At 43.3% G+C, this 25,075-nt stretch overlaps 1 protein-coding gene across 1 annotated transcript in view; it reads right to left on the reverse strand.

Annotated features, from left to right (window-relative positions):
* MAN1C1 (mannosidase alpha class 1C member 1) overlaps positions 1-25,075 on the reverse strand; it is a 64,802-nt gene that overhangs the window by 33,279 nt on the left and 6,448 nt on the right. Inside the window, exon 2 of the mRNA XM_086479213.1 lies at positions 10,097-10,193. Coding sequence (XP_086335339.1) covers positions 10,097-10,193 — 97 coding nt within the window. The remainder of the gene's footprint in view (positions 1-10,096; positions 10,194-25,075) is intronic.

The following is a 25,075-nucleotide window of genomic DNA, read 5'->3' on the forward strand; positions in this document are numbered from 1 at the left end:
ATCTGATTACATCCTATTTATTGCTCCTTCACATACCTCCTCGAGGACTTGCATCATTTAATGTGAGGGGTCCCAACAGGCCTATTAAAACAAACACACGTCCCACCTGCAACTATTATCCATGGATTCCGAGAGACACAGGTAGCAGCTAATGAGCAGAGACTGCTAATTCATCTTAGAATTCAAAGAAAAGACACTTTGTTATAATAATGAGGAAGAAGGTGCCCTTCTATCTTCCAAACCTACTTCCCAAAAAGTGGCTGTGGCAGATGTGTTATGACAGCAGAGGAGAGAGATGCAGCTTGTAACTCTAGATGGCATTTTTCCCTCAGCAGATAAGACACACTCTGGAGGGGCTTTGCAGAACAGAGTGCATTCTAGTTTGGGATATAAAACTGCTCATCCCTGACGTGGTTTTATCTATAGTCCAGACAAGCGAACATCACCTCCCATAGCGTGTTCACAGAAATGAGCTGGTCCTTAACACAAGCCCAGGTGTGAGAGCAGAATTCAGAGATACAGGAATGAAACTGCTCTTTGCCTCAAAACAAAGTTAGTAAGATTAATTATGCTGTTCAGCATGCAACAGAATGGGAGGTGCTGGGCCTGGACACCTGCTATCAATCCAGATATTGCTAAGCACTCAAGTTACTGCTCACGAGCAGAGCTAAGGTCCCTAATAATCAACGATGAAAGAATCTAAATACATTTCATTTGAGAATGCAATGGGTCAGGAGAATGCAAATGGTCCATTACCATGTCTCAGCTGATGAGCAGGAACACAGTAAGCCATGGTAACTCCATCTCTTGGAACCATCTGTCCACATTCTTCCTTTTCTCTCCTATGTTGTTAAAGTCACACGAACAAGACCCTGGCTGAAAGACTCCAAATGCTCTCCAGTATGTTGCTTGACAGGATTAGGTATCAAAATAATCTTAGCAAATTGGGAAAATAGTCTGAAATAACCAGGATACAATTCAATAAGGACACACAATGTCTTTCACCCTGAGGGAAGAACAATGAACCATGAAGCATAAGGAATAAATGGTTAGACAGCACTCTGCAGAAAACGGTACCGAGGCTACAGCAGATCATAAATTCAGCTCAAATCAACAATGTTGTAATGTTGCAAAAAGGAGCAAACCCCACCCTGGGACGGGTAAATAGTGCGTGTCACATGCAAGACATGAAAGAGCCCTTGCACTCCACTCTGCACTGGCAAAGCCTCAGTAGGACAGTGTGTCGACTCAAAAAAGACTTGGCTCAGAGGGGAGCACCGAGAAGGCCACAGAACGTGACCTACAATTAAAGCTGGAAAGGTCTGGGTTGCTCAGCCTTGAGGGGAGAAGACTGAAGGGAACTGGGCAACATTTTGCAAAGACACAGAGAGATGCTGCAAAGAATTAGATGGTAAACCATTCTCCACATCCACAGGGAGAGGCCAAGAAGTCACAGCTTAACTTTCCACAGGAAAGTGAGGTCAGACACCAGCACAAGCTTTAAAACTGTAAAGCACTGAAGCAGAATGCCCGCAGTGACTTTCCAACATGGGGTAGCTTAGGGATGGCTTAAGGACTAAATAACCTCTTGCTGTTCCTTTTTTTATTCTGTGATTACTCACTCAGATGAATGAGAATTACAGGTCTCCAAAAAGCCCCATGAAGATGCCCCTTGGAGATGCACCAAAGTGATTGTCAGGGAAGGAAGTGCTACATAAAACGCCTTCTGAGGGCTCGATTCCCTGCAAACCCCCAAAGCTACCTTAGTGACAGAGTACATCACAGTTACAATTTTGGATGTACACAGAAGTCAGGAAATTAAAAATGCTGGTTCCCACAGCAACCAGGATGCAGCCTGCCAAGAGAGAAGGAATGTTCTAGCTTAGTCAAAAGGTGTTAATGCCTGAAGGCGACTTCCACTTCCAGATGCCTGAAGAAGGCCTTGGAGAAGTCAACGAAAGCTCTCTGCTCTCATGTACGGGAAAAACCTGCTCCCCAGTTTCTTCGCTCCTGAATTACCTGCTCTTGCTTTCAGAACAGAGTACAGATTTGAGTTCGGAAATTAAGATGAGAGACAGACAAATCAAAGCTGCTGCAAAGACCATCACTGGGAACGCTGTGATCTTGGACCACGCTACACTTTAGTATTCACATAATTTGTGCTTTCCCATCCTCCAGCTCTGTGAAGAAATGACATCCCTATGTAATCAGGCATTCAGATAAAAGCACTGTGGCGAGAAATAGGCGTAATTTAGGTCTTCTTAATTGCATGTTTGTATCAGAGCAAGGATATTATGGGTATATTGAAATTGGTACGGAAACAACCTCTGCCTTTAGAACTTTCTCTTGAAACACCTTTATTTTTCTGCACTGAGATTTTTCTCCTTTTTTCTTTTGGGAGCTGCATATAAAGTGTGTTAGGGCGCAGTAGATTTTTTGCGAATAAAACATCAGAAGAAGGAAGAACAATTTTTGTAAGGCCAAAAAAATCCTCCCCGTTTTTCACAGTGACGCCTCAAGCAAAGGCTAAGGGATTTTCTTGAACTTCCAAAAAATTCTCTCTAGAGACAAGAACAATCCTGAGAGGCTAAAAGAGAGTATTTTTAAAAAGTATAAAGGTCTTCAAATGACAAATGCCTACCACAATATTCTGAACACATAGATCCAACCTTGAAACCACCGACAAATCTGAAAGTTGATGTCCGATGGGATGATGTTAAACCTATTGATGGGGTGAGATAAGGGTCTTCTCTTGCCCCAAAAGGCAGAAGAGATGAAAAAACAAAACAAAAAAAAAATCAGAAACAAGTACCTGGAGAAATTACAGAAAAGGAAATTCTGTAGCAGGAGCCATTTGAAATGCGATCTCCTGAAGGCGAATAGAAAAATGTCAAAATCTAACACTAATCCAGATGAATATCCAATGAGACACATAATGAAAGTGGCAAGAAACTTCAGCAGTCACACAAAAAAAAAGATATGATAAAGCACTTAAGTTCTAAATGTGAAATCTAACGCAGCAAAGCCAGTTCTGAACCTGCCTAATCTCTTCTGAAGTTTCAATAGTGGAAAAAGGGTGAATTAAAAACAAAGAAGATAAGTGAGGGTTTTGCTACACAGTTTATAGCTCGCCACCTCCTCTGAATAAACAAGGAAAAGCTACACACAAAGATAAGAAAACCAGAAATCTCAAGATATTTCCAACATAAAAAGGCATAGCTAAAAGTACATTTAAAAAATATTCTTAACTTGCTCTGCTTTTTTACGTAGTTTCTGGTAGTGCACGTCTGCAGGTGGGTTTGGGTCTGCAGCAGAAATTATACAAAACATCTAATTGTGAATGGTGGCTAGAAGACAGATGGCCCTCAGCACTTCTGAAAGATACATTCTGACCAAAGCAGAGGTATCTGTGTAGGCAGCAGCTCCAAGTCTGGTGTTCAACTCTGTATATTCTGCGTTACTATCAAGTTGACACAGAGGGGTGCCATGAAGAACCCTGGAGTGGATGCTGGATGTTAGCTCAGGCCAGTTGGAAGCGCCAAACCTCCAACTCAGCTTTTGCTGTGGAGTTGCCACCAACGCCTCCGTAATCCAGAGAAGAAGCGGTGAGCAGTCCAACTACACCCACTCTCAGTTGGCTGCCTTTTAATCACACGCTCAATATCTCTAAAGATTAGACAATTATTTCCGCATAATTAGTGTCCGGAATGAGGCACAAACAACATCCATAACGGGGTGACTCAAATAAAAAACCTAAAAAAGAAGAAAAAAGCTTAAAGACAAGCTCACTGTATTTTGAAATCCAGCCCCCAGAGCCTGAAAAAAGGAAAAAAAAAAAATAGCTACAGCCTGCATTGTTCCCCTGTCTACATGGTAACAGGGCTGCTCATGCATGGCTTGCTTCCTCCACACCGCTGTACGTTCTCCTCAGCATCTTGAAAAGAGGTCCCAAAGAATGCTCTGTAGTCACAACATCTCAACACAATTTTCTTTCTTTTTCTGCTTCCATTTGCTACTTTAATGCCTGTTTTTCTGGGGTTTTTTTGTTTCCTTCTCCTCCATTTTGCTGTGCAAAGCAGTTCTGACAAATCTCAAAACCCTCTCCTACTTTTAAGCCTCATTAAACTCAAAACTGTTCAGGGTCAGTGGAAAGTTCATGAAACTCATGAGGAAGCCTGGGATGATTAATGGTTTTACACTGAGATAATGTGAAGTTTGCCCAGTTTCCTGCTAAAGACAGGCCCAGACCAAACCCTTGCTGTCCAGTCTCTGCAGCTGTCCTCCTATCTAAAGGGCTGAACACAAACTGGAACACGCATCTGTGCTTTGCATCTCAGGCCAAGGCTGTTCTTCACGCAATCTTCCGAGTTTGGTTTTTGTTTTCCAAGATGTACATCTCGGCCGAGGGGAGATGAACCTGTCTGGTTCAAATAATTTTTTTGTCAAGAACGGCTGCCACAGCGGAGCTGATCAGGTCTAGCTCAGCCCCAGAACAAGCGGTTGATAGCAAAGGTGTTGAAGAAGGCCCTAGGCCGCTATATGAGACATTAATAGTTTTCTTCTGTTTAAACTTTTAAAATCAGTGTTTCAAGCTGACAAGTTACTACCCGTCAGCGGAGCTACTGTAATAAGCTTAAAGCTCTCCGTGTGAGGTTCAGGGTTCACTGGAGCCCTGATGTTTGCGCTAATGCTTGAAATGGCACATTTAAAGGAAGCCACCATTCTCAGCATGACCGAAGGTGAGAGCAGAGTGGGAACGGATCTCCTGCAGTATTAATGACAATCTTGGTGTCTGGAAGGAGTGATCTTTGGCAGGTGGAAAGCAGGGGAAAAAACCCCCGTAACAGGGATAAATGTCAGTGCTAACATGAATCATGCCACCAATCTCCAGCAGGTTTGGTATTTGGAGGATATCCTGATTCACTGCTTCCTGCTGACAGGAAATAAAGTTTGTTGCTACAGATTTCAGTGACAGCAAAAGCCAACGTCAACTCAAAATACCCTTCCTGAAAATAATATTCAACCGGGTAGCATTATACATAAAAATAAGATGATGATGCTGGGGAGCAACAGTGTTCCAGCAACATCTTCATTACAATATATTTTTCTCTTTAAAAAGCCCATGGAGCCAACCATCTAATGTCATGTGCAATAGGCAGCAGGAATAATTCAGCATACAAATTCAGAGAGCAATCATCATTACTATTATTATTATTATTTTAATCACATAAAAGGACACTCCAGGGTTTTGTAATTTTGTGATCACAGAGAAAGGGACTCAGGCAGAACAGAAAAGCTGCACCAAGTGATTGCACAATTGGAGGTTACCATTTCTCTTCTGGTAGGTAGAATGTTGCTAAATTAGTATTTTCATCCAATTACCTTTCCCGTGTTAAATATTCATACATCAACTCCTGTTGCTTCTAATTGAGGTGGGCACATTTCCTGGCTGCTTCACGGCTTCCTAGCTAAATCACCGATGAAGGAAGCAGCTATTTGGAAAATGTTTGGCTCAACAGGCAAGACTGGATGGTTGAAAGGACTAACTCTGGAACGTGGAGCCTTTTGTGCCTAATTTGGGCCAGCACCTAGGGTGGCAGTCCAAGTGCACGCTAGCCGCTCTTCAAAGTTCCTGTGAAAGGAGTTTGGCGATGTAAGTCCAGCGGAAAGATGCTAGTTCCATCTCCATCCATGTCAGAGACTGGGCAGGTCACGGTGCAGTGAGAAAGTCCCGTAGGATTGCACTGCATTTGCCAGGGAGTAAAAACCTGAAGGTTTCTGAATTTCAGGACAACCAACTTGGTACTTTCTAAAAGCCTCTGTATATATTCATGCGGTCACTACTTTTCTTCCCCAGCCACTTCAAACCTTTTATTTTATCCTCGAGAGCCAAAATAGCACTATTTCCAGGCAACTGAGACCAATGACCTCCTGTCTTCAAAACAAACTGTCAGGACAGTTCAGGCCAAAGTCTGAGCTGAGTACACAAACACAGCCTAAGCAGCTTCCAAGAACTGTTATCCAGGCTATGCAGATCACCCTGTGTACTCTGTCACCAAGCAATCAAACGTGGAACAACACAGAGGGCCCTACACGACGATGAAGTCTAAACACCTCACATCTTTTAGATCCAGCTGCTGTCAGATCTTTGCCAACCAGTTCTGGTGACCTGGCCGCGTCCTAGATGTGACAGTTGTCACATGGATTCACATCAGATAAAGCTACAGAGCCTCATGAAGATGCACAAATTCAGCATATGCTGAGAGAAGCAATGGCTGCGACAAGGCAATTCATAATTTTAGGCATGATTTCAAGTGGGGAGAGAGGAAAAAAGGGGGGAAACCTAGTTAAGGATTGCTATTTTTATACTATAATTAATATACTAATGTGCAGTTAAGGTGGTGAAAAATTACTGCCTAACAGCACAGCAAGGTTCCATATTTACTTGCTGTCACTGATTTCGGAGCAAACTGGCTCAGGTTATAAGTCAAAGAAGGATTCTTCTGCTGCCAGCACTGCACACTTCAAGAGATATCTGAAAATCAGGCTTCTTACCTTATCATTGTTAAAAGACTGTGCAATCAAAACATAACTGACAATTCAGCTGATGCATGAGCAGAAATAGATGCCAGCTCACTCTCCCATACCTAGAGAAACTCTGTAAAGCTAACAGGATTTTAAAAACATTTTGTCAGAAAAATAAGTGGCTATGACAGACCCAGGGAGCGGGCAGAATAATAATTCAGCTATCTAATGCTGGATATCACAGTGACAGGTGCATTTCAAGTGCTGCGCTACATAATACGGTTGCCCTCTCCAGCAGCCTCACTCCAAGGAATTCAACATGCTTTGAAAACATCAATTAATTTAATTCTCACAACACCAAAGACAGGAATGCTGAGATCCTGGGGTAAGAAGGGTTAAAATAACTAGATCAGCACCGGGAACAGAATACATACCTGCAGAGCTCTACCATTCACCCTTAGCCACAAGCCTAGCTGTGCCATTTTTCTTAAATAGTTCTCCTAAACAAGCATGTTTTGGGCCTGATTCTAACCGTGGCCAGATACTCTGCAGGCCTTCCTTGAGTTAGCTTAAGCGCAGAGAGAAATTTTGCAGACTAATTCTCAAAATCCTGCAGTTGTGCAGTCATTCACATTGGAACCTTGTGGTTTTATCCTAACAGAGATCATCCTTCCACCCTGGTAGTGTGCTTTGCCCAGATCCATGGCATAATTTCCAGGGAAATCATCACACATCTGAAGCGGCCGCAAGTCTAAAACATGTTTACCCCACTGGAGGGCATGGGATGGGATGTTTAGCATGGCACATCTTGTCACAAGCATCACAGATGAATAAATAATGCTTATGAAAGAAGCACAGCTAGTGGGCTTAAGGAAAGGGCTTTCAAGGTGCAATGATTATAAATGACAGCAATCAGAAGACTTCTGTACAAACAAGCTACGTCCAGAACACGGGAGAATCTTGATGAAACTGATGCCCTAGGAATAGGATCTGGAGAGCACCAGTCCCACTTAGGAGCCACCAGACCAAAGGCCAAGTGAGTGGGAACGCTGTCTTCCCCTGTGGGTAGCTGCCTAGCACTTACCTGGGTAGTGGGCAAGTCTGAGCTCTGGGTACGAAGAAGTATGGGAACTGTACCCAGATGTGAGATGCCACCTTCTGAGGCAGAGGAGAAAGGAGACTAACTAGGGTGGAGATACAAGAGTTTTTCTGGCTGCGATTTTCCCACCATCAGGGCACACGTTGGGGAAGGATGCTAGCTCATGGCTGTTAAGAGAAGCAGAATGCTATGTAGGAGCAGAAGGTGAGTGTTTATTTTGTATTTCTACTTTGATTAGAGAGAATATTTGATAAAGAGCAGCTCCCCCGCTTCCCCCAGGGTGAGGCTGCTAAACTGAAGGCTAGGCTACAAGTGAGCATCACATTCACAACAGGAAAATGTATCACTCTTCAAGAACTTGACTGCTTCTCATGCACACAAACATACTTGAAAATAGCCCCAGAGAGGTTCCTTTCCTCCCACATGGAAGCAGCTGCAGAGAAATCTCAGCTTAATATTGACACCTCCAGCCTGGAGAGTACCCATTTTGCCTCCATTACATCTTTAGTCTGGAATAAAAAGATGCATGATGTGACAGGAGGGGGAACGGGCAACAATGAAAAAGGCGAACAGTGCCCTGTCCTAATTTCTATGTCTCTGAAGACAAGAGGGATAGAGGGCTGCAGCAACGGATTGTCTGATGCTTCTGTTCTTTACCAGCCACAGTTAAAAGGAGGAAAAGCCTTTTAAAAGGCTAAAATGTACCATGTAGCTTCTTTTCTGCAATTGTCTGCAAATCCTTGTGCTCCAAAGCATTTTCCTTGAGAGTGCTCACAGGCATGCTACAAACAAGCGTTAAGTACTGCCAATTGTTTTAGCACGATAAATGCATTTAAAAGCTTTCAATATTTTTGTCGGTTTACAGGCGTGCTCCTTGAGGAATTTTGACAAGCTTGCCAGAATGGAACAGTTGCAAAATGCTTAACTTAGTGCTGAAGTTAATGCAAATTCTCAAATAAGAAACCTGGGTATTCTTGAGGTGTTGAACGAGGAAGGCAAAGGACAAACAAACCCAAATCATTGCTCCTGACAAAGTGAGACTGGGCAAGAGCAGTGGCTGGTCGTACAGAGCCCGCGCTAGTACAAGGCACACTTCCAAAACTGCTTCCTCCAGGTACCCCAGCAATCGTTAATGTGGCTTCCACGCAACTTACAGTACTGCACAACCAGATGTGAGTTAATTCTGCAGGAACTAAAGAGACAAGTGTCTCACCTGGGGCACCATAAGTGGAACACCAAGGTTTCTCCCTGTGCTGTGGCTGAACTAAAAGCCAGCCCTTCCTCTGCCGTGCCCATCAGCAGCCCAGATGCCTAACGGGGCTGCTGCTCTTCACAGCTTTGGCCATCCCAGAAGACATGGGATGCTATTTCCATCTTCAAAACTTCACTTTCACACGCATCTCAGCTCCCCAAAGCTAATGAAGCCCGCGTAGGAGGCTGTACTCAGTCTCCAGACAAAGCAGTAGATCTCCACACACATGGTTTGAGAGATCACAGCCATGTCATACACCTGACATAGAGGAGGACTGGGACACCTAGACAGTATAAAAACAGGAATAGGAGTGTTTCTTCAAACTGTATTAGTCCATTCCTTTTGCCCTGAGGAAATAAATCTCACAGATAATTCGCCAAAATTTTGACAAAAGAACTGTATTCCACCCTAATCTGGGTGAGGGACTCTGGGAGATAATCTCTGCAAAACAGGGTCCTGCGGAAAGAAGCCGGGAGACCTCTGTACAGCAAGTATTCCCCAAGTCAGGTCAGAAAGGGCTGCTAAAGCAGATACTGCTGGCTGCCTCACCATGGCACAACCTGTGCAGGCAAGGCCAAGCTAGGGCAAAGTGAGCACAGCAGGGAAATGCTTTGAGTGCAAAGGAAGAAAAAGAAAATTTATATCCCAAAAAAGTCAACAAGTATCTCACCAGAACGAGCAGGGGAATAGCACTGAAATTATACAAGTGGCTCACATAAAAAAAGGTAATCTGCTAAAGAGTAAAATTATACAAGCCAGTAAGCACATAGTATAAAGAGCCTTTAATATTGATTCACTCACTCAATATTTCATGGAATTCACATCTTGCTCAACAGTGGAGCAACGAGAGAGAAAATGCTCGGTTTGGTCAGGTCCTGACGTCTACAAGCTTAGACAAATAGCAGCATTGTCAGGTTTGGACTGACTTCATGTTTTAATAAAGACACTGGTTGGTTTTAGCACTGTTCTCAGACAAGTTTGTGCTAGATCTGTACACAGAGGTGATACAGGCTGGGCACTGAGAGATGCCCAGCAATGGGATATGGGTAGGTAACCCCTAGGAGCTGTGTTGAAAGTCTCACTTCATAAAAATGGAAAGCGGAAAGAGATCAAACCCGTTACAGATACCTCACTGCATTGCAGAGAAAGGAACTGACATGGATACACGACCTTTAAAAAATTCAATGAAATTGCACTAAAATTTATGATTCAGAACTCACCAAACATGTTACCAATGTGGCCGTTCTTCGTCAGCGGTCGCAGTTCATTTTTTCCGAGCGCGTATTGTTTGTAGTTATCCCAAGCGAATTTCATCATCTGTGAAAAGAAAAATTGAATGAAAGCGCTTGACAGAACTGGAAGTTTTCTGAACTTCAGCTCTGGAAATGAATGGGAGTTTCCCATTGACTGCTAAACCCGGCAACCAATGGCCCATTAATTATAAAATCTTAATTCGCCCTGAACACTTCTGAAGGGGGCTGCATCCAGCAGTTCGCTAAAGTCTCAGACTCCTCGCTCCTGGTGCAGAACTTGGGACTGGCTCATTTCAGAAGTACCACAGTATCCAACACGCTGAGAATCCACTGTTCCCCTGGGCCGTGCAAACCAAGTAGGAATTCCAGAAGGATGTCTCCATTCTGGCCTTTTTCATGGAGCATCAGTATTTCAGGACGGTCATTAAAAAGGGCTAAAAATGCAAGGCCAAAGCTGATCTATCCCCAAGTACACGGATGTTACCTTCCGAGTTTTTGCATTTCTTTATGATAGCGATAATGAAACTTGATCCAACTGCAAAGCCACCCACCATCTGCCCACCTCGCAGCAGTTACACATACAATTTTGGCAAAGCAGCACCACGGAGGTACACAATGCACTTAATACTGTGGGAGCAAATTGGTCTTTGTTTAAGGATTGCATTAAAGTTTTCTTTCTATTAATTAACAGAATACATTCATAAAGGAGCAAGAGGAAATCCATGACATTTTGATATCTTCCTATCAAAACCCAAAAGTGCTTTCTTAAGAGAGTGCTGCATATGGGCTGGGTGATTTCTGAGAAACCCCTTCCAACTCAAACAATTCCTTTTGGGACATTTGAACTGTCCTGCCTGGGCTCAGCACATTAACCTTTCCCCGACGATTGCAAGGCAGTATGTTTGTGCAAGTTCCAACACACACAGAGCTTTTTCTGTCCTCTTGCCCTTTTGGCTCCAGCTGGTAGGAAAAATTAAACCTACAAGTATCCTCTCTTCAGCTAGCAGAGACTAGGACTTGTCAGCTTCTAAGGAGAGCCTTAAATAAAGCTCCCTTTTATAATCCACACAACTCCGCTCTGAGTGGTTTCAGCCCCAGCACCGTAGTGACCTGTACATTCTTTGATTCAATCCTTGGAAAAAAGTCAGATAACAAAAGGGAAGAAGGCGCTTCAGAGAATTGACAATATTCTCCACCACCACTCAACAAAGATAAAAGTCTTCTAAAATGCTTCACTCAAACAAGACATTTGAGAGAAAATGACAGTTTAAAACAAACCATTCCTCCACAGAGTGCCCTTGTCTAGTGTCTGCAACAGCATTTACTGCTCTATTTCAGGATCAGGATATGCAGGTGACTTTGGTCTGAAACTCCTACTGTCGTTTCGGTTCTTACTTTCGTCCTTCCCTCCAGCTGTCTTTCACAAACCCAACACTGCAAGCCTCAGGCAGTATCCTCCTTAATTAGAGCACATATACAAAAAGCCACACCACCAGATATCCCCCCCTTCCCCCCCAAGCTTTTTAAACATCAAGCTTCCAAAGTAAAGTTTCACAGAACTGGTCATATGGACGAGGATAAACATTTGCTGAATGATTGATAACACTCAGACTCCAACACCACAAGGAGAAGGAATGTTGGACAAACAAATAAAGTCAACTTGGATTTTAAAAACTCAGTGTGGGATGAAGTCGTCACTGGAGTGCTCTGCTCCGAGGAAACTAAATGATGGCCGGGTTGGGGGGGCGGAAAACACCCCTCAACCACCCCCCCCCAAATTCACTCAAACATGCCTCAATCATATGACTCGGGGTGTTCATTTTGTTTTCGATAGATCACTGGGGGTTTTTTTCAGTGGCAGCATTATTCTGAATGGGAAGTTCTCATTCTCCATTAACGTAACAGGGCAAATCTTTGAGGAACTCTGGACTCTCTGATGGTACCGAGTGAATGCTTTTATATCTCAGAGCTTGATCCTGAAGTTTACTGCAGGAAAGATGGTGTTTCCACGAAGATAGCTTTCCCACAGTGAGCGATAGGGCTCGTGCACGAGAAAGGAAACAGCTAGGCAATCTTTCGGTTCATTTCTCTTCTAAATCAGAGCTGAGGAAGGAGGACCCACCCTTCTGGCACACAGAGAGCCTGGACACGGAGAGGATGTGGAAATGACTCTATTTTGTTGCATAAAACTCCTAAGGTTGTAATTCTGAATCAGCTTCATTTAAGCTGAGTATGAAATTTAAAGTTCTTTCCTTCCCTCAACTTTTTTAACCCCTCCAATCCAGAAGGTCCAAGGTTTCTTCTGCAAAGCATGCGAGAAAACAAGGAATCTCTGCCACGCTGGTGCAGATGGCTCTTGGGACCCAGCGTTCACTGACACCCCCATCACAGCCAAGCAAACTACCCTGGGTTCCCCTTCAACAGCCACTTACATCCTACAGGGGAAATCTCCTCCTCTCCTGTCTTCTCACACCAGGAGGGCCTGCATGAGGCCTGCTGACAGATACCCCAAAGTGACTTACTTCACACAGGACTCCTGAGCGCTATTTGAATAAATATGTTTATTCTTAATTTGCCTATTCAACCATTTAAAAGCTGCATTTGTCACAGTGTTGCAAAAACTTAACTTACAGAATGATTTCTTGGGCTGTGCTGGCTGCAGTGTCTTAAACTCTCCTTCTCTGTCTGTCCTGAGCTGATAATCGGGCAGACAGAGGATGGATGAGATTGGATATGCTGCCTCGTCATACTAAAGGGTTGTCAGTTTTCCTTTACGTGAACAAAATTTTGCTCACTGTTTTTAAACTCTGTATATTTGGGAGGCAAGATGCATAATGTGGTACCCTTTCATTTTGCAAGATCACGATTTCCTCTCTCTAATGATGGGTCCAAAAGCAGCAACTGGAAAAGTTTAAAAGCCAAAAGCATCTGCGCCATTCTGCCCATTCTGGCTTTCTGCAGCTGCCTTTGCAATCCAAATTTAGCAGTTCAAGTTCCAAACCACTAAAGAGATTCATCAAGTTTCTAAAAGTGGGGATGCCACATTTATATACCGTACGCAGGACTGAGATGGAGCTTTCAGAAGCTTTCTCTGACAGAGGTTCCAGACACTGGGCTGAAACAGAACGGGATGTAGCTGAGAGGTGCAAACTGGAACTGTTCACAGTGAGGTGTTTAAGTCAGCTTTCTGATGAGACGCCAAGGTTAGAAGTGAATATTTTATGCCATTCTAGTCATGACAGATCACAATACGTCAGCATTAACATTATGCCATTTTAGATTTGAAAAATGGCACCAGAACCACAAAAATTATGGAAATAGATCCATAATTTTAGATTTTGTCCTTACCAGTGTGCCATCTGCCATCTAATAGACAATTATCTATTTGGCCCTGAAATTCTAATCACCCTGGCTTTCAGCTGATTTATAGCAGAGACTTCACATTTATAATCGAATTTGTCAGATTGCTCTTTCTTTTCTATAATCTGTAAGACACTTTTTTACTTTTGAGATTTTCAGCTACCCAGCTAGACGATTATATATTAAAATCAACTACAAGTAACTAAACTGGATTCTGAAAACCCACACTATCACTTTCATCATTTAGGCCATTACCTTCTCCCATGCTTTGCTCCATCCAAACCCAAGGAAGATCTTGCTCTCAAGCCCGTGTGCACTTCCTACGGGCAGCAGCCCGTAGCCACGCAGAGCCAGGCGCTAAGTGCAAAGTCCTGCAGCGAGCTGTTTGCTGGTTCAGGGGCTTCAACTACGTCTTTGTAGGTATTCAGATTGCACCACTGCAGGTTCAAACTGCTTTCAGGGCATTTTTTGTATTTAATGTATGGCAATATTAGGAGTCACCTTTATAAACACTCTCCTTTAAAATACTGGGCCAAACACTAAGTGCTTGTGTCCTTTCAAATACTGCAGCAGGAAACCATACAAGTATTTAATGTTTTCACTGATACCCCAAACTTCTCCATCTGCTAAACCTAACAAGCCCAGCCCAGCCCCTATGCTGCTACCACAGCCCATTCTCTCATTTCCATTTGTTCTTGACATGCCTGAACTCAACAAAATTCTTATGTTTTCTGAGATCAAATACACCAAATCACACAATAAAAATCACCACTCCAGACTCAGCAAATAGAAGCATCAACAAAGTTGGTAACAATTCCTCTCCGCACATGCTACGTGACATACTACAGGAGGGCACCACTGCTCCTCCGGCTGGCAGTGCTTTTCTGATGCCACCCAGGCTCTAACACAGGAGATACTGAACATGGGATTTACAGTTTCGGCCCATGTGTACTACAGGCTTGATATTCAGAGTGCCACCACTTTACTGATTTTTCAGGGAACCTGAGGTTATGGAAAATCAGATTCCAATTGCAAGGCAGTTGGGAAGAATTCAAGACAAAAAGATGCTTAGTGAGTTTAATGAAGAAACAGGGCTCAGGATAAAAACTTGATGAAGGAAGTGTTTTCACTCTGAAGAAATGTGCAAATCTCATGTTCTTTAATATATGCAATAACTAAACCACTGAAAATCCCTGGGTTTATGTATTTGCAAAAAACAGAGATGAGAGGGGAAAAAATAGGAAAAAAAAATTCCCCCCCGCTATCACTTGCCCTCCTTTTGTTACCAGGGAAGATTTCAAAATGCAGAGCATTCCCAAACAGCTATTTGATTAGTTTTATCCATCTAGGCTGGGATAATTAGTAGATGCTTAAAAGATGAAATCTAAATATACCAACCAATCAGCCCTTTTCAAGAACTTCCAAGGAACATTACACAAAGCCATTATCTTCACAAGATAACCACTTTTGTGGCTCTTTAGCCTCCTTTCTTCAACTCCCCTTCAAATATTGAACTATTATGCTATCTAAGAAATTTTCAGTTTGGGTTCTCAGAAAAAAAAAAAAAAAGTGGTGGTGGGTGTAATTTTAAATATTTCTCTCCCTATTGTATTTCGTACTTGGTTTTTCCCACCTCAAATTACCAGACAGGTTTCACTTCCTTTCTCTGCAGCTGGAAGATTAGTTGTCCTATCAGTTTCAAAACTAGGACCTGTTCTTTCCCATCCCTAACCTTCTTGCTACCCCAAAATAGCCCTGTTCTAGTTTGGGTTTTTAACCTGCAATATGATGCCATATATTTTCCCCAGCTGTGTAAAACATAATTTGCCAGATAACAAGATGCAAAGAAAAAGAGGAACCGACTGTCAGTCTTGCAGACAGAGGGAAAAGTCTGCCTGAACACATCAGGATAAGCCATTTGTATTTGGAATAATGGACGATATTTTTTTCTAATCAGACTTGCACACACTCGTGTAACTGAGGATTGATGGCAAGAAAGGTAATGGAACAGCACCATGTTTGTTATCTGCTGCTGTTTCTAATATTGTCACATGGAGATATAAATATCCATACAAACATCATGGCAGAATGTTATAAAAAGGCTTGAATTGTTTTGAAAGTCTTTAATATAAAGCTGAGCAGCTTCTCAGGCTACTTCTTTGGGACACTGTCCTTAGAAATATTTGTACATAATAGCAAAATAATAACAAAAAAAACAGTTGATTGAAAGGTTCCATTTAGGCAGACGTTAATATCCAGAGGCTTTTACTTCATGGGTTTAAAAGCCTGTAACTCGCCGAACAGATAGTGCTTCACCACATGAAAGACGTTACCAAGCAACCCACAGAAATGGACACCAACATTGATAATCCATTCTAAAGTAATTACATTTTATAATTAAAGATTACAGTAAATCCAATAGATCCCAACAGGAACTTGAGCAATTTAGAGACATGCTAGCTAACCTGCCTGTTTTATAGCATCCATGTTAGCTTTTGTCTTTGAATAAAACATTAAGTGAACTGCAGAGATTTTCATTAGCCTTCACACAACTCGTAACCATTACAGAGTCTCACCTCGGTAAGAGTTAATCTAACGTCACCTCATTTCTCTAACTTTGAATAACGCATCATTCTTCTTTTAACTGATGGTAAAGGAGTGACTGCCAGAAAAACCCGAGGCTGTTACTACCAAATGAAAGCCCTGGCAAAATCAGGTGAACACAATCTCTTTGACCCCAACTGCTTTCCGTCCCTGACCCTCCTCACACAACCGCCGAGCAACTTCCACCACGGTGTGCCTCAGCTTGTCCACCTACATCACAGACCTCACACCCTCTTCTTCTGAGAGCACTGGCGCAATAAAGAAAAATCACCAAAGTGTATTAAACAGCGCGGGACCGAGTTCACTTGGTGAATTTGTGCTCAATAGTCTTTTGCCCAGCGATCTTGCAGACCCAGAGCCACGTTGCATGAGATAGCAGGGGCAGATTCAGTGTCTAAAATACACATCTGTCTACATGCAGCTGGCGTCAGTGATGACTTCATACGGCAGCAATAACTGCACGTACCTGGGCAAGGTCCCCGACTCGGGAGAGTACAAATCGTTCTGCTGCAGCTGCACCAACACAGTGACACACCTCTTAGTCACAGAGGCGATCTGTGCAAGTGAACGCTGGGATCACACACACACACTGACCAGGGCAGGAGGTTGATTAGCCTCCCAGATAACACAAGACTGATTCCTGTTGCAAACCTACTTCCTCAAAAGAAAATTTCTGCAAATACACCCTTTGGAATGACGCCCAAAGCTCACGAAAGCCTCAGCTCTTCGACAGCTGTCTTTGCCACTGTTCTACTCATTTTTTTCCTTAAACACAAGATAAAGGCTCGCGTTTCCGTACCCAAAGTACCAGTCCAAGCACACAACTCCTCCCATGTGCTCCAGCTCTTTAGAACGGATTCTAAAACAAAATTTCAAACCTTGTCAGCCTCGTGACTGTAAATACATCAGCTGATTGTTTGTTGTTAGATGATAGATAGATACTATGAATTACTTGCTACATGTCGCTTTATCTAGTAGTAAATAGAGCAATTCAAGCAACGGGTGAGCGGGGCTTCGCTTCAGATTTTTCTGGCAAAGTCTTGGCAGTTTGTTTTCAAACTTGCATGGGTGTTTTTTTATTACATCAGTTACTCTTGCTCAATAGCCAAAGACACAGCAGACCGTTGCTCAGAAAACTGATCTCCATCACTGGAAGCAATGGAGGAATTCTTTATGAAGCCAGAAGAAACCACCTTCCATCGCACAGCCACAAGGCACCTTCCAGCAAGTTGCAATAATAATAATAAAAAAAAAAGTTTCAACTTCTGCTTGCTGTTCCCAGACCGACAGTCCAGCTGAGCAAAGGAGAGCTATTCAGCTCAGATCTGCAGAGGTAAGCACTCTCTCCCCACCACAATCAGGAAGAAAGCAGGACTAGAAGCCTGATTTGCACTGGGGAAACAGGCAAAAACCCAGCACAGAGTAGTCCAAGGTCGTTAGTGTTAGTGACAAGGACAGAAATAGAACTCAAGAGTCTTCCTGACTCACAGCCCCTGCTAGGAAAGCTGAATGGAAGAAAGAACAGCTCAAAACACAATTAAACTAACTCCTAATTAAATTCCTAATGCAACTAGATTTAACCGTGTCAAGAGGGGAAAAAAAAATACAAATCCTTCGATAGGACTACCTCAGGCATTAAGACCCAGCTGGATCCAGCTGCATCTAAATCAGGAAACATGTCAGCAAGAGCAGTTGATTTTGCAGTTAGTTTCTTAATGAGATTCTAGACTGTACGAGGACGACAATGGTTTTGAGAACAAATTTGCAAGTCTAGACCAAAGCACAGGGTGATTTAGTAGAGAGATGAGAAAAGCTGTAGTCTCATCTCCTTCACTTCCCAGAATCAAAGCTTGTGGAAAATTCTAATAGAAACAAAAGGTATTTGTTTTCTCGGCCACCCTAACGCCGCCAGCTTCGTATTTCCTCCGAGCCTCTATAACTGATCAAACATACAATATTCCAGAGCACGACCGAAGCTGATGCTGTACAACAAGGGCAGCAATAAAAACGATGAAGATTCTTCTCGTCCTAAGCTTGTTACCTCTAACTGCTGCTCAAGCACTTGCTGTCACGAGGTTTAGAGAACTTGCACAAAAGGGCAATCCATGATGCCCAGTTCGCTGCCGGCAGTCTTCGCCAGGGGAACCAATCCTAGTAAATTTGAGGGATGATTTCTTCCACAGATGGATATTCAAAAGGTAATTTGGCATGCTGCAAAAAAACTGGGGTCAGGGCCAAAGAGCAAATCTAACTATAGCTTGTGTGATGCAGATGAAAGTAAAGGCGTTGTACCATCAAACATACAGAAAGTGAATAGAGAGATACAGGAAAGATTAAAAATTGAAGAGAGAACATTTCAAGAAAGATCAGTTTAAAATCATAGGAATAATTATGATCTCCCTTGACATTACCACAGAATGAAGGCAGAAGTAGCTCTTTTAGCAACACCTGTGAGGAAACCAGAAAAGAAATTTAAGGTCTGTATAAAACATGGGGGGTGTTTTTGACACTGTGCAGAATTTGAACTCAGCTCTAGTTTACTGCTTCCATGCATTCAGATTTCCCACCCAAAACAGACTTCTTAAACGAAAATTTAAGTTGTGAGTATGCACCTGTAGCACTTAAAAGTGCTTTCAAAGTAGAAGATACTAGAATGTGTTCAAGTTACAGCAGGAGATAGGAAATCAATCTCTTTTTGTAAAATACTGGAGTACTAAACAATAATATTCTAATACTAGAATATTAGATACTTAAAAGTATTAAAATATACCTATGAACTACATCATACTGTGCTATACTTTACCATGATGCTAGTTTGAGGAATTACTGTACGTGCTGCATTTTCAAAGTGAAAAGGTAGCATATATCCCAATACATACAGAGACTTTCTTGCACAAAGAGGCGTACCAAGCATCTTCCCCAACACTACTGCCATGTCACAAACCATTACCTTCACATTCTAATGCAATGGTTCACTTCACAAGATTACTTTTGCTAACAAAGTTGCAGAGTAGATGTCTGTCAAACACGCAACAACTCTTTCTACAGCTGCTGCCAGGGGTTGCACGCACAAAAGATGGCAGGCGGACCCAGAAAGCAAGCAGTACACTTTGTGTGACACTATTATTTGGTTTTTTCAAGTCCTTTTAACTCTAGGTTGGGCAGTCTGGTAATGGCTTTTCTTAGTGACTACTATTTCATTCCAGCATGCTTTGAGGAAAGAAAGTGGAGAAAAATTACTTACCTAGTAATTGCGCTTCTTCAAATGTCACCTCAGAGTCCCCCTCCTGAGTTTTGTGCCTGCAGCATAAATCATGCAGGAAATTCCCCGAGCTTTTGAGATTTTGGGCACCATGACATACCTATAGGCTGCCTTGAGGGCTCTTACATTTCAACTACGCCCCTTCAAGCATGTACAGCACATGGTCTTCGTAAATCCCTAATTACACACAAACTACAAATTCTCCTTAAGTGACCAATGTTCCAGGTGAACGGTGTACAACGATCAGTTAAACACCCAGGCCAGAATCCACCAGCTCCTCACCACGATATCCCCACATTAAAACAGAAGGTGGATGGAAACACAAACACTAAGCAAGATTGTTTTTCCAGACCTACGTTATGACAAGGTAAGTAATTTTCTCTTTCCCTAAAGATACCATCTGCACAGGATTCTCATTTCTGGAGAGCCAGAGCCCAAGGGGATGCTCTAAAAGAAGCTGTAGCAATAACTAACCAAAAACGGGCAGACTGCAAGGAAGAAAAGTGTGGAGGCATTTTTCTTTTCTTCTTCAAGGAAAACAATAAAAAGAAAAGAAAAAAAAAAAAGTCTCTAGAACCTCTTAGGCCTACCTGTGGGACAGATGTCAAAGAGATCTGTTATGAAAAGACACAAAACAGGGAAGACACAAGGCTTTGTACTCCTGAGCCTTGGATGAGGACCATGGCAGGAATACTTTGTGAGTATGGAAGTGAAAGACCAGAGAATCTGTGCGTAAATCTGCCACGGAGCCATCCTGAGGCAAGTAAATAAAGCCTTCCTCGCCCAGAGCAGAAATATCCATGAAATAAAGTTATGGAAATTATGAGGCACCAGAAGGCTGGGGTTCTGTGTAAGGCTCCGAATCCAGCAGCCCAAGTTGGACAGCTGAAAAGCTCTAGTTCAGTCAAAGAAACCTTTCCAAAGGATTTTCAGATATAAAAAGTGAAGACCACCCTCACAATCAGCCACATCCTCTTTTGGTAAGAAGAGATTTCTCAGCCTGGGACACTGCAAGATGCTTTGGAACACGAGTGACTCGGAGCTGCTAAGACAGCACAGGGAGCCAGGTGGATAAACTGAACGGATTCACACCATGGCTCGAGGTACAATCTTGGCTAATGACAACCTAAACAGATTGAACAGGTCTCCGTCAGGCCCTTAAATCTGGAAAAGGGAATCACAGCTCTAAATAGGACCCACAGAGTAAGATGTGAAAGGAGTCCTTTCATATTGGAAGAAAAACTTAGCACGGTCACAGGTTCACTCAGCGGCTCAATATACACGTCTCACTCTTTCCATTTCAGGACCACGCATCTGATCTGCCTCTTTCCTCCCAGCACTGGCAAAGCGTGAATTGCTTTTGACACATGGATGGCTCAAGGGCCCAAAAAGCAGTCATAAGCAGATGGGATAACTGAAGGAAGGAACGAAAGAAAGAAAGAAAAAATGTAAATGCAGGCCAAGAGTTACTCTGCATCACTCCTGTTGAGAGCGGACTTAGGGAGCAGAAGAAACATCTGTTTGGAAACCGTCTTTGTCTCAGTCCAAATGCTGGAACAGGAGAAAAGAGGGAAGTCAAGAACTGCCAGCACACCTCGTGCTTTATCTCACACTTGGATGGCTTAACAGGAGAGATCTGGGAGGATGAGTTTAGTTTAATGATTTCTTGCTGGTTCGCCTGCTCCCCATCTGTCTTTGTAGTCCTTGCTCGGAGGGACAGATTGGAGCACTGCTGTCCTCTCCCTCCTCTCCCCTTTCAAGAGTTACTCATGATCTGAACTTCTGAAGAGAGGAACAGAGAAATTCTCAAGCATTAAGTAGTCAGCAGAGATTAGCCCAATAATTTATCAATGGTAATAGCTAATAACAGACACAAGAAACTTGCTCACAGTCTTCCTAGAGCCTTATGTCAGAGTTGTCACCTTACAAAAGTGTTATAAGAAATTCTTGGACCCCAGTAGCAAATTTACTGGCCAAAGGCTGATAAACTCTTCCAAGAGTCCCTCAGTCAACAATGAATCATACAAACCAGGTTGCAAATACTGGATCTTTAATAAAAATGAAGTTGGAGGAGTGGATGTTAGAACAATGTTAGAATGCAGCTGGCAGGACGAAGAGGACTCGCTTTCATTTTGCCTGACCTCCCATCACGAGAGGGACCAGGGCTTGGCCCTGGCATCATTCCAGCACTGCACTAGACAGTCATCATACAACAGTGATTAATGAACTGCTGAAAGAATAAAGCAAGAAATGGCAAGTTAGGGGATCTGGGTAATAAACTAAAGAAAAGAACCATAAAGATTCATAAAAATTAGAGACAGAAGGCACCTCCTAGGTCACAGACTCCACGTCCCTGCCAGTGCAGACATGGCTCTCGCAGTACTGCTCTGGTTGTGCTTCCTTTCAAGACATAAGCAGCAAGCTTCCACTCTGTTCCACTTACCAAATTTCACCTTAATATTGGACTCAAAATTTTATTTCTTTAGGTCTTTGAAATCCAGAAATGAAAGAACCAGAAGACAGCTGTCTACTGCTTTATCCTACACCAGCCAAGGAGCTGCCTTTCAAAAACCAATCTTTTGAATTATTCTACTGTGCAGCCACTGATGAGAGTGGGCAGATCCACACCCAGCAGCAACAATGTTCTGGTTGTTTGAGGGCTCCCTAACACGCAGAACAAATGTCTGATAGATAAGATAATCAAATACAAGTATGGAGTTTCAGGACTGAGGAATCCTAACATGGTATCATTACTGGAGGAAGGCTTTCAAGCAAGCCAAAACAGCACTAGAAATCAGCCAAGGATTTGTTTAGGTTCATCTAGCACAATGCTAAACTACCAACATCAATGTATGTGCCCTTCCTAGATAATTCCAGAGAAAAATAAAGGCTCAGATGGAAGAAAACCCAGAAACATCCTATTTCCACTGGAAGTATTTTATTTGTGAGCTGGGCTGGCTAACCCAGACAGCAGGAGGGTTTCAGGATGGATGAAATGTGATTACATTATAATTATCTTTTGTTACTTTGCAAAGTACACGGTTATGCACTTTCTTTACTGCCCAGGGAAATCATGTTAACACAATTAGAGCAAGAACCTTGTTTTAAACACGGTTTGCTCAGACGTTACTAACATGGCTCTAATTCTCAGTACAGACAGTCTTCAGAGCCATCTTGCTCCATAAATCAGCAGGAGTTCTGTCACCGACTTCCTCTGAAGCAAGTACCAGCTCTTAGAGAAGAGACATTCTCTAGGATGTACTGAACATACAGCTTCACTGTATATCATCATCCTGTGCAAGTGCTGTTGGCACGATGAGATACTGTAGAATTTCTAAATCTCTCGCATTTATTATTCCTTGCAGCATTACTCTTAGGATATTGTTCTACACACTAATAAACTAAGGGAGAGAACTATAACAACAGCTCTATGGCCACGCAATAGAAGCGTTGGAGGCCAGATTAGAACTAACGAGTTCCTGGCTCCCACTCAATCACAACCATCAGAACAATTAGCTCAAATAAGCCCGAGAACTGTTTTCTGCTCCGCTGTCATCTGCCCGTCCTCCCCAGTAACTTCTGAGCTGGAAAACTTCAATCAGGTTTGACAGAGGGTAAAGGTCACAAAGAAACTAAAGTTCAGCTCAAATTGCCAGCAGACCAGCGGCCAGACCCGCAGAGCGCCCCACCGAAGGCAGGAGAGCAGCACAAGCTCCTGCTCTCTCCAGCCACAGCCCGCTGAGCTGCGGGCAGCTACGGGTACCAAGCACCAGGAGCTGGATCATCACCTCTGGCCCACATGGCCGAGGGGGGACACCAGGAAGATCAACAGACACCACTGGGCAGGGGTGGGTGACACAGAAGGACCCACAGACCACAAGGATGGGGAAACTCACAAACTGCATGAGGGGGATCCAAGGACGTAGGGGGGTTTCAGACACAGGACCCCTATTCCTAGAAAGCCAGGCTCCCTTACCTTTCTGCTAAGGGAAGAAGTAAGTCTTGAGAGCACACTTTCCCTTTTCAAACACCATCAAGATCTCTCCTTTGATTCTAGTATGCAGCCAATACGCACACAAGGGACTCTGCATCTTTGTCGTCAAAATAAGTGGATGCAAAAGGGAAGCACTGAAGTCACTTCAGTTTAGTGCAATTTCTAGCCATTACTTACGCTCCAGTGTCCTCCCAGGGAATGCTGAAGTGCCTGAGAGGATACAGTTTTGCCTCATATTAGCTTGCTGGATTAGGGATTAAAAAAAAAAATTGTGCCCATTTTACAGAGGTGCATACTGTTATCTGTACAGCGACACAATGAACCCGCCATCAGGAACAGAACCCAGGACCAAATGTCCTGTTCTAATTACCAGTAGGTGCTCTGCCCCCTTTAGTAAGAACACAAAAGAGTAACATCCCTGTCCCATAAATAGAGGATGTTTATTATCCAGTCCTTCAGTGTTCCCACTGTGCTCTCTTTCCTACAATGGTTTGGGTCCATCACGCACAATACACTCGCATTATGCACGGATCACCGACACCACTGCCCATGACAGCTTCTCTGGAGCCCTTCCAAAACATTGTGTCATATGATGAACTGAAGCGCCAAAGGGATACGCAGTAAAGACAGCAATCATGGGAGCGTGTTCACTCCTCATGCCAAATCCACTCATGGTGTTCAGTGAAAAGTACTTTTGGGGGAATGTAAATTTAGTCTCTTTCCTAAGTTTAAAAATTAGAATGCTCCAAGCACAAGATTTCCCAGCAATGAAGTGAATATTCTTTTCTGCCTTCTCCTTTTGACAGCTTCACGTCAGTTTTACATTCAGAGCTAAACAACAGACTGATCTAAGACACATTTTCCTTTCTCCCTCTCAGTATCCCATGAAAAAATCTGAATTGTTTTAAATACTGAAAAACATATTAAAAACCATCAAAACAAAATGATAAACAATCTGAAACAATAATAGACTAATAGAGTAAAACAAACATGATTGATTAACATCTGGGAAAGCCTAGCATATGGATCCAAAGGAAAGAACACTAGACACACACACACACACAAAAAAAAATCTTTCTCCCATTAAGGGGCATTTAACTGTTAATTAAATAGTTAATCAGGAGTTTGTAAATATTTTGGCTGGAAAGATGGAATCTTAACCGAGGTGACTGCTTTTTAGTAAATATTTGCACCACTGCATATACACAGTCCCCAGACTGACGGGGGAACTGGGGGGGGGGGGGGGGGGGGGGGGCTGTGACAGGAGCTTGGCCCCCCACCAGTGCCACGCCACGAGGCACAGCAGGCCGCCTCACCTACCGCAGCCCCCCAGCTACGCCACCCCGCTGACACCACGGCCACGTTCCGTCCTGCTCCCCGAGGGTACGTGAATGTGGTTACAGCAGGACGTCACCGAGGCCGTAGCCCCGCTCCAGCCCTGCTGCCCTAAACCCCTTGTCTTCCTACGTGAGGACTTTCAAAGAGCTTATCTGTCTTTACTGAAGGAACTCGGCAAGGTGCAGGTCCTGCCGCACAACACGCCCGTGTGTGTCCTGGAAACTCATCTCACCGTGTCCAGCGCCTGCACTCAGCCATTATCTGTAATCTGCCTGGAGAGGAACGCGCTCCGACAATTTTGCTGTTGTGCGAATAGCGCATCGTCTTTAAGGGGCAGTTTATAAACTAGTCTCGCACCAAACGGAGTGGTTGGGGAACAAGTGCCTTC

This window comes from Leptosomus discolor, chromosome Z (genome assembly GCF_034619465.1).
Source record: "Leptosomus discolor isolate bLepDis1 chromosome Z, bLepDis1.hap2, whole genome shotgun sequence".
Classification (NCBI taxonomy): domain Eukaryota; kingdom Metazoa; phylum Chordata; class Aves; order Leptosomiformes; family Leptosomidae; genus Leptosomus; species Leptosomus discolor.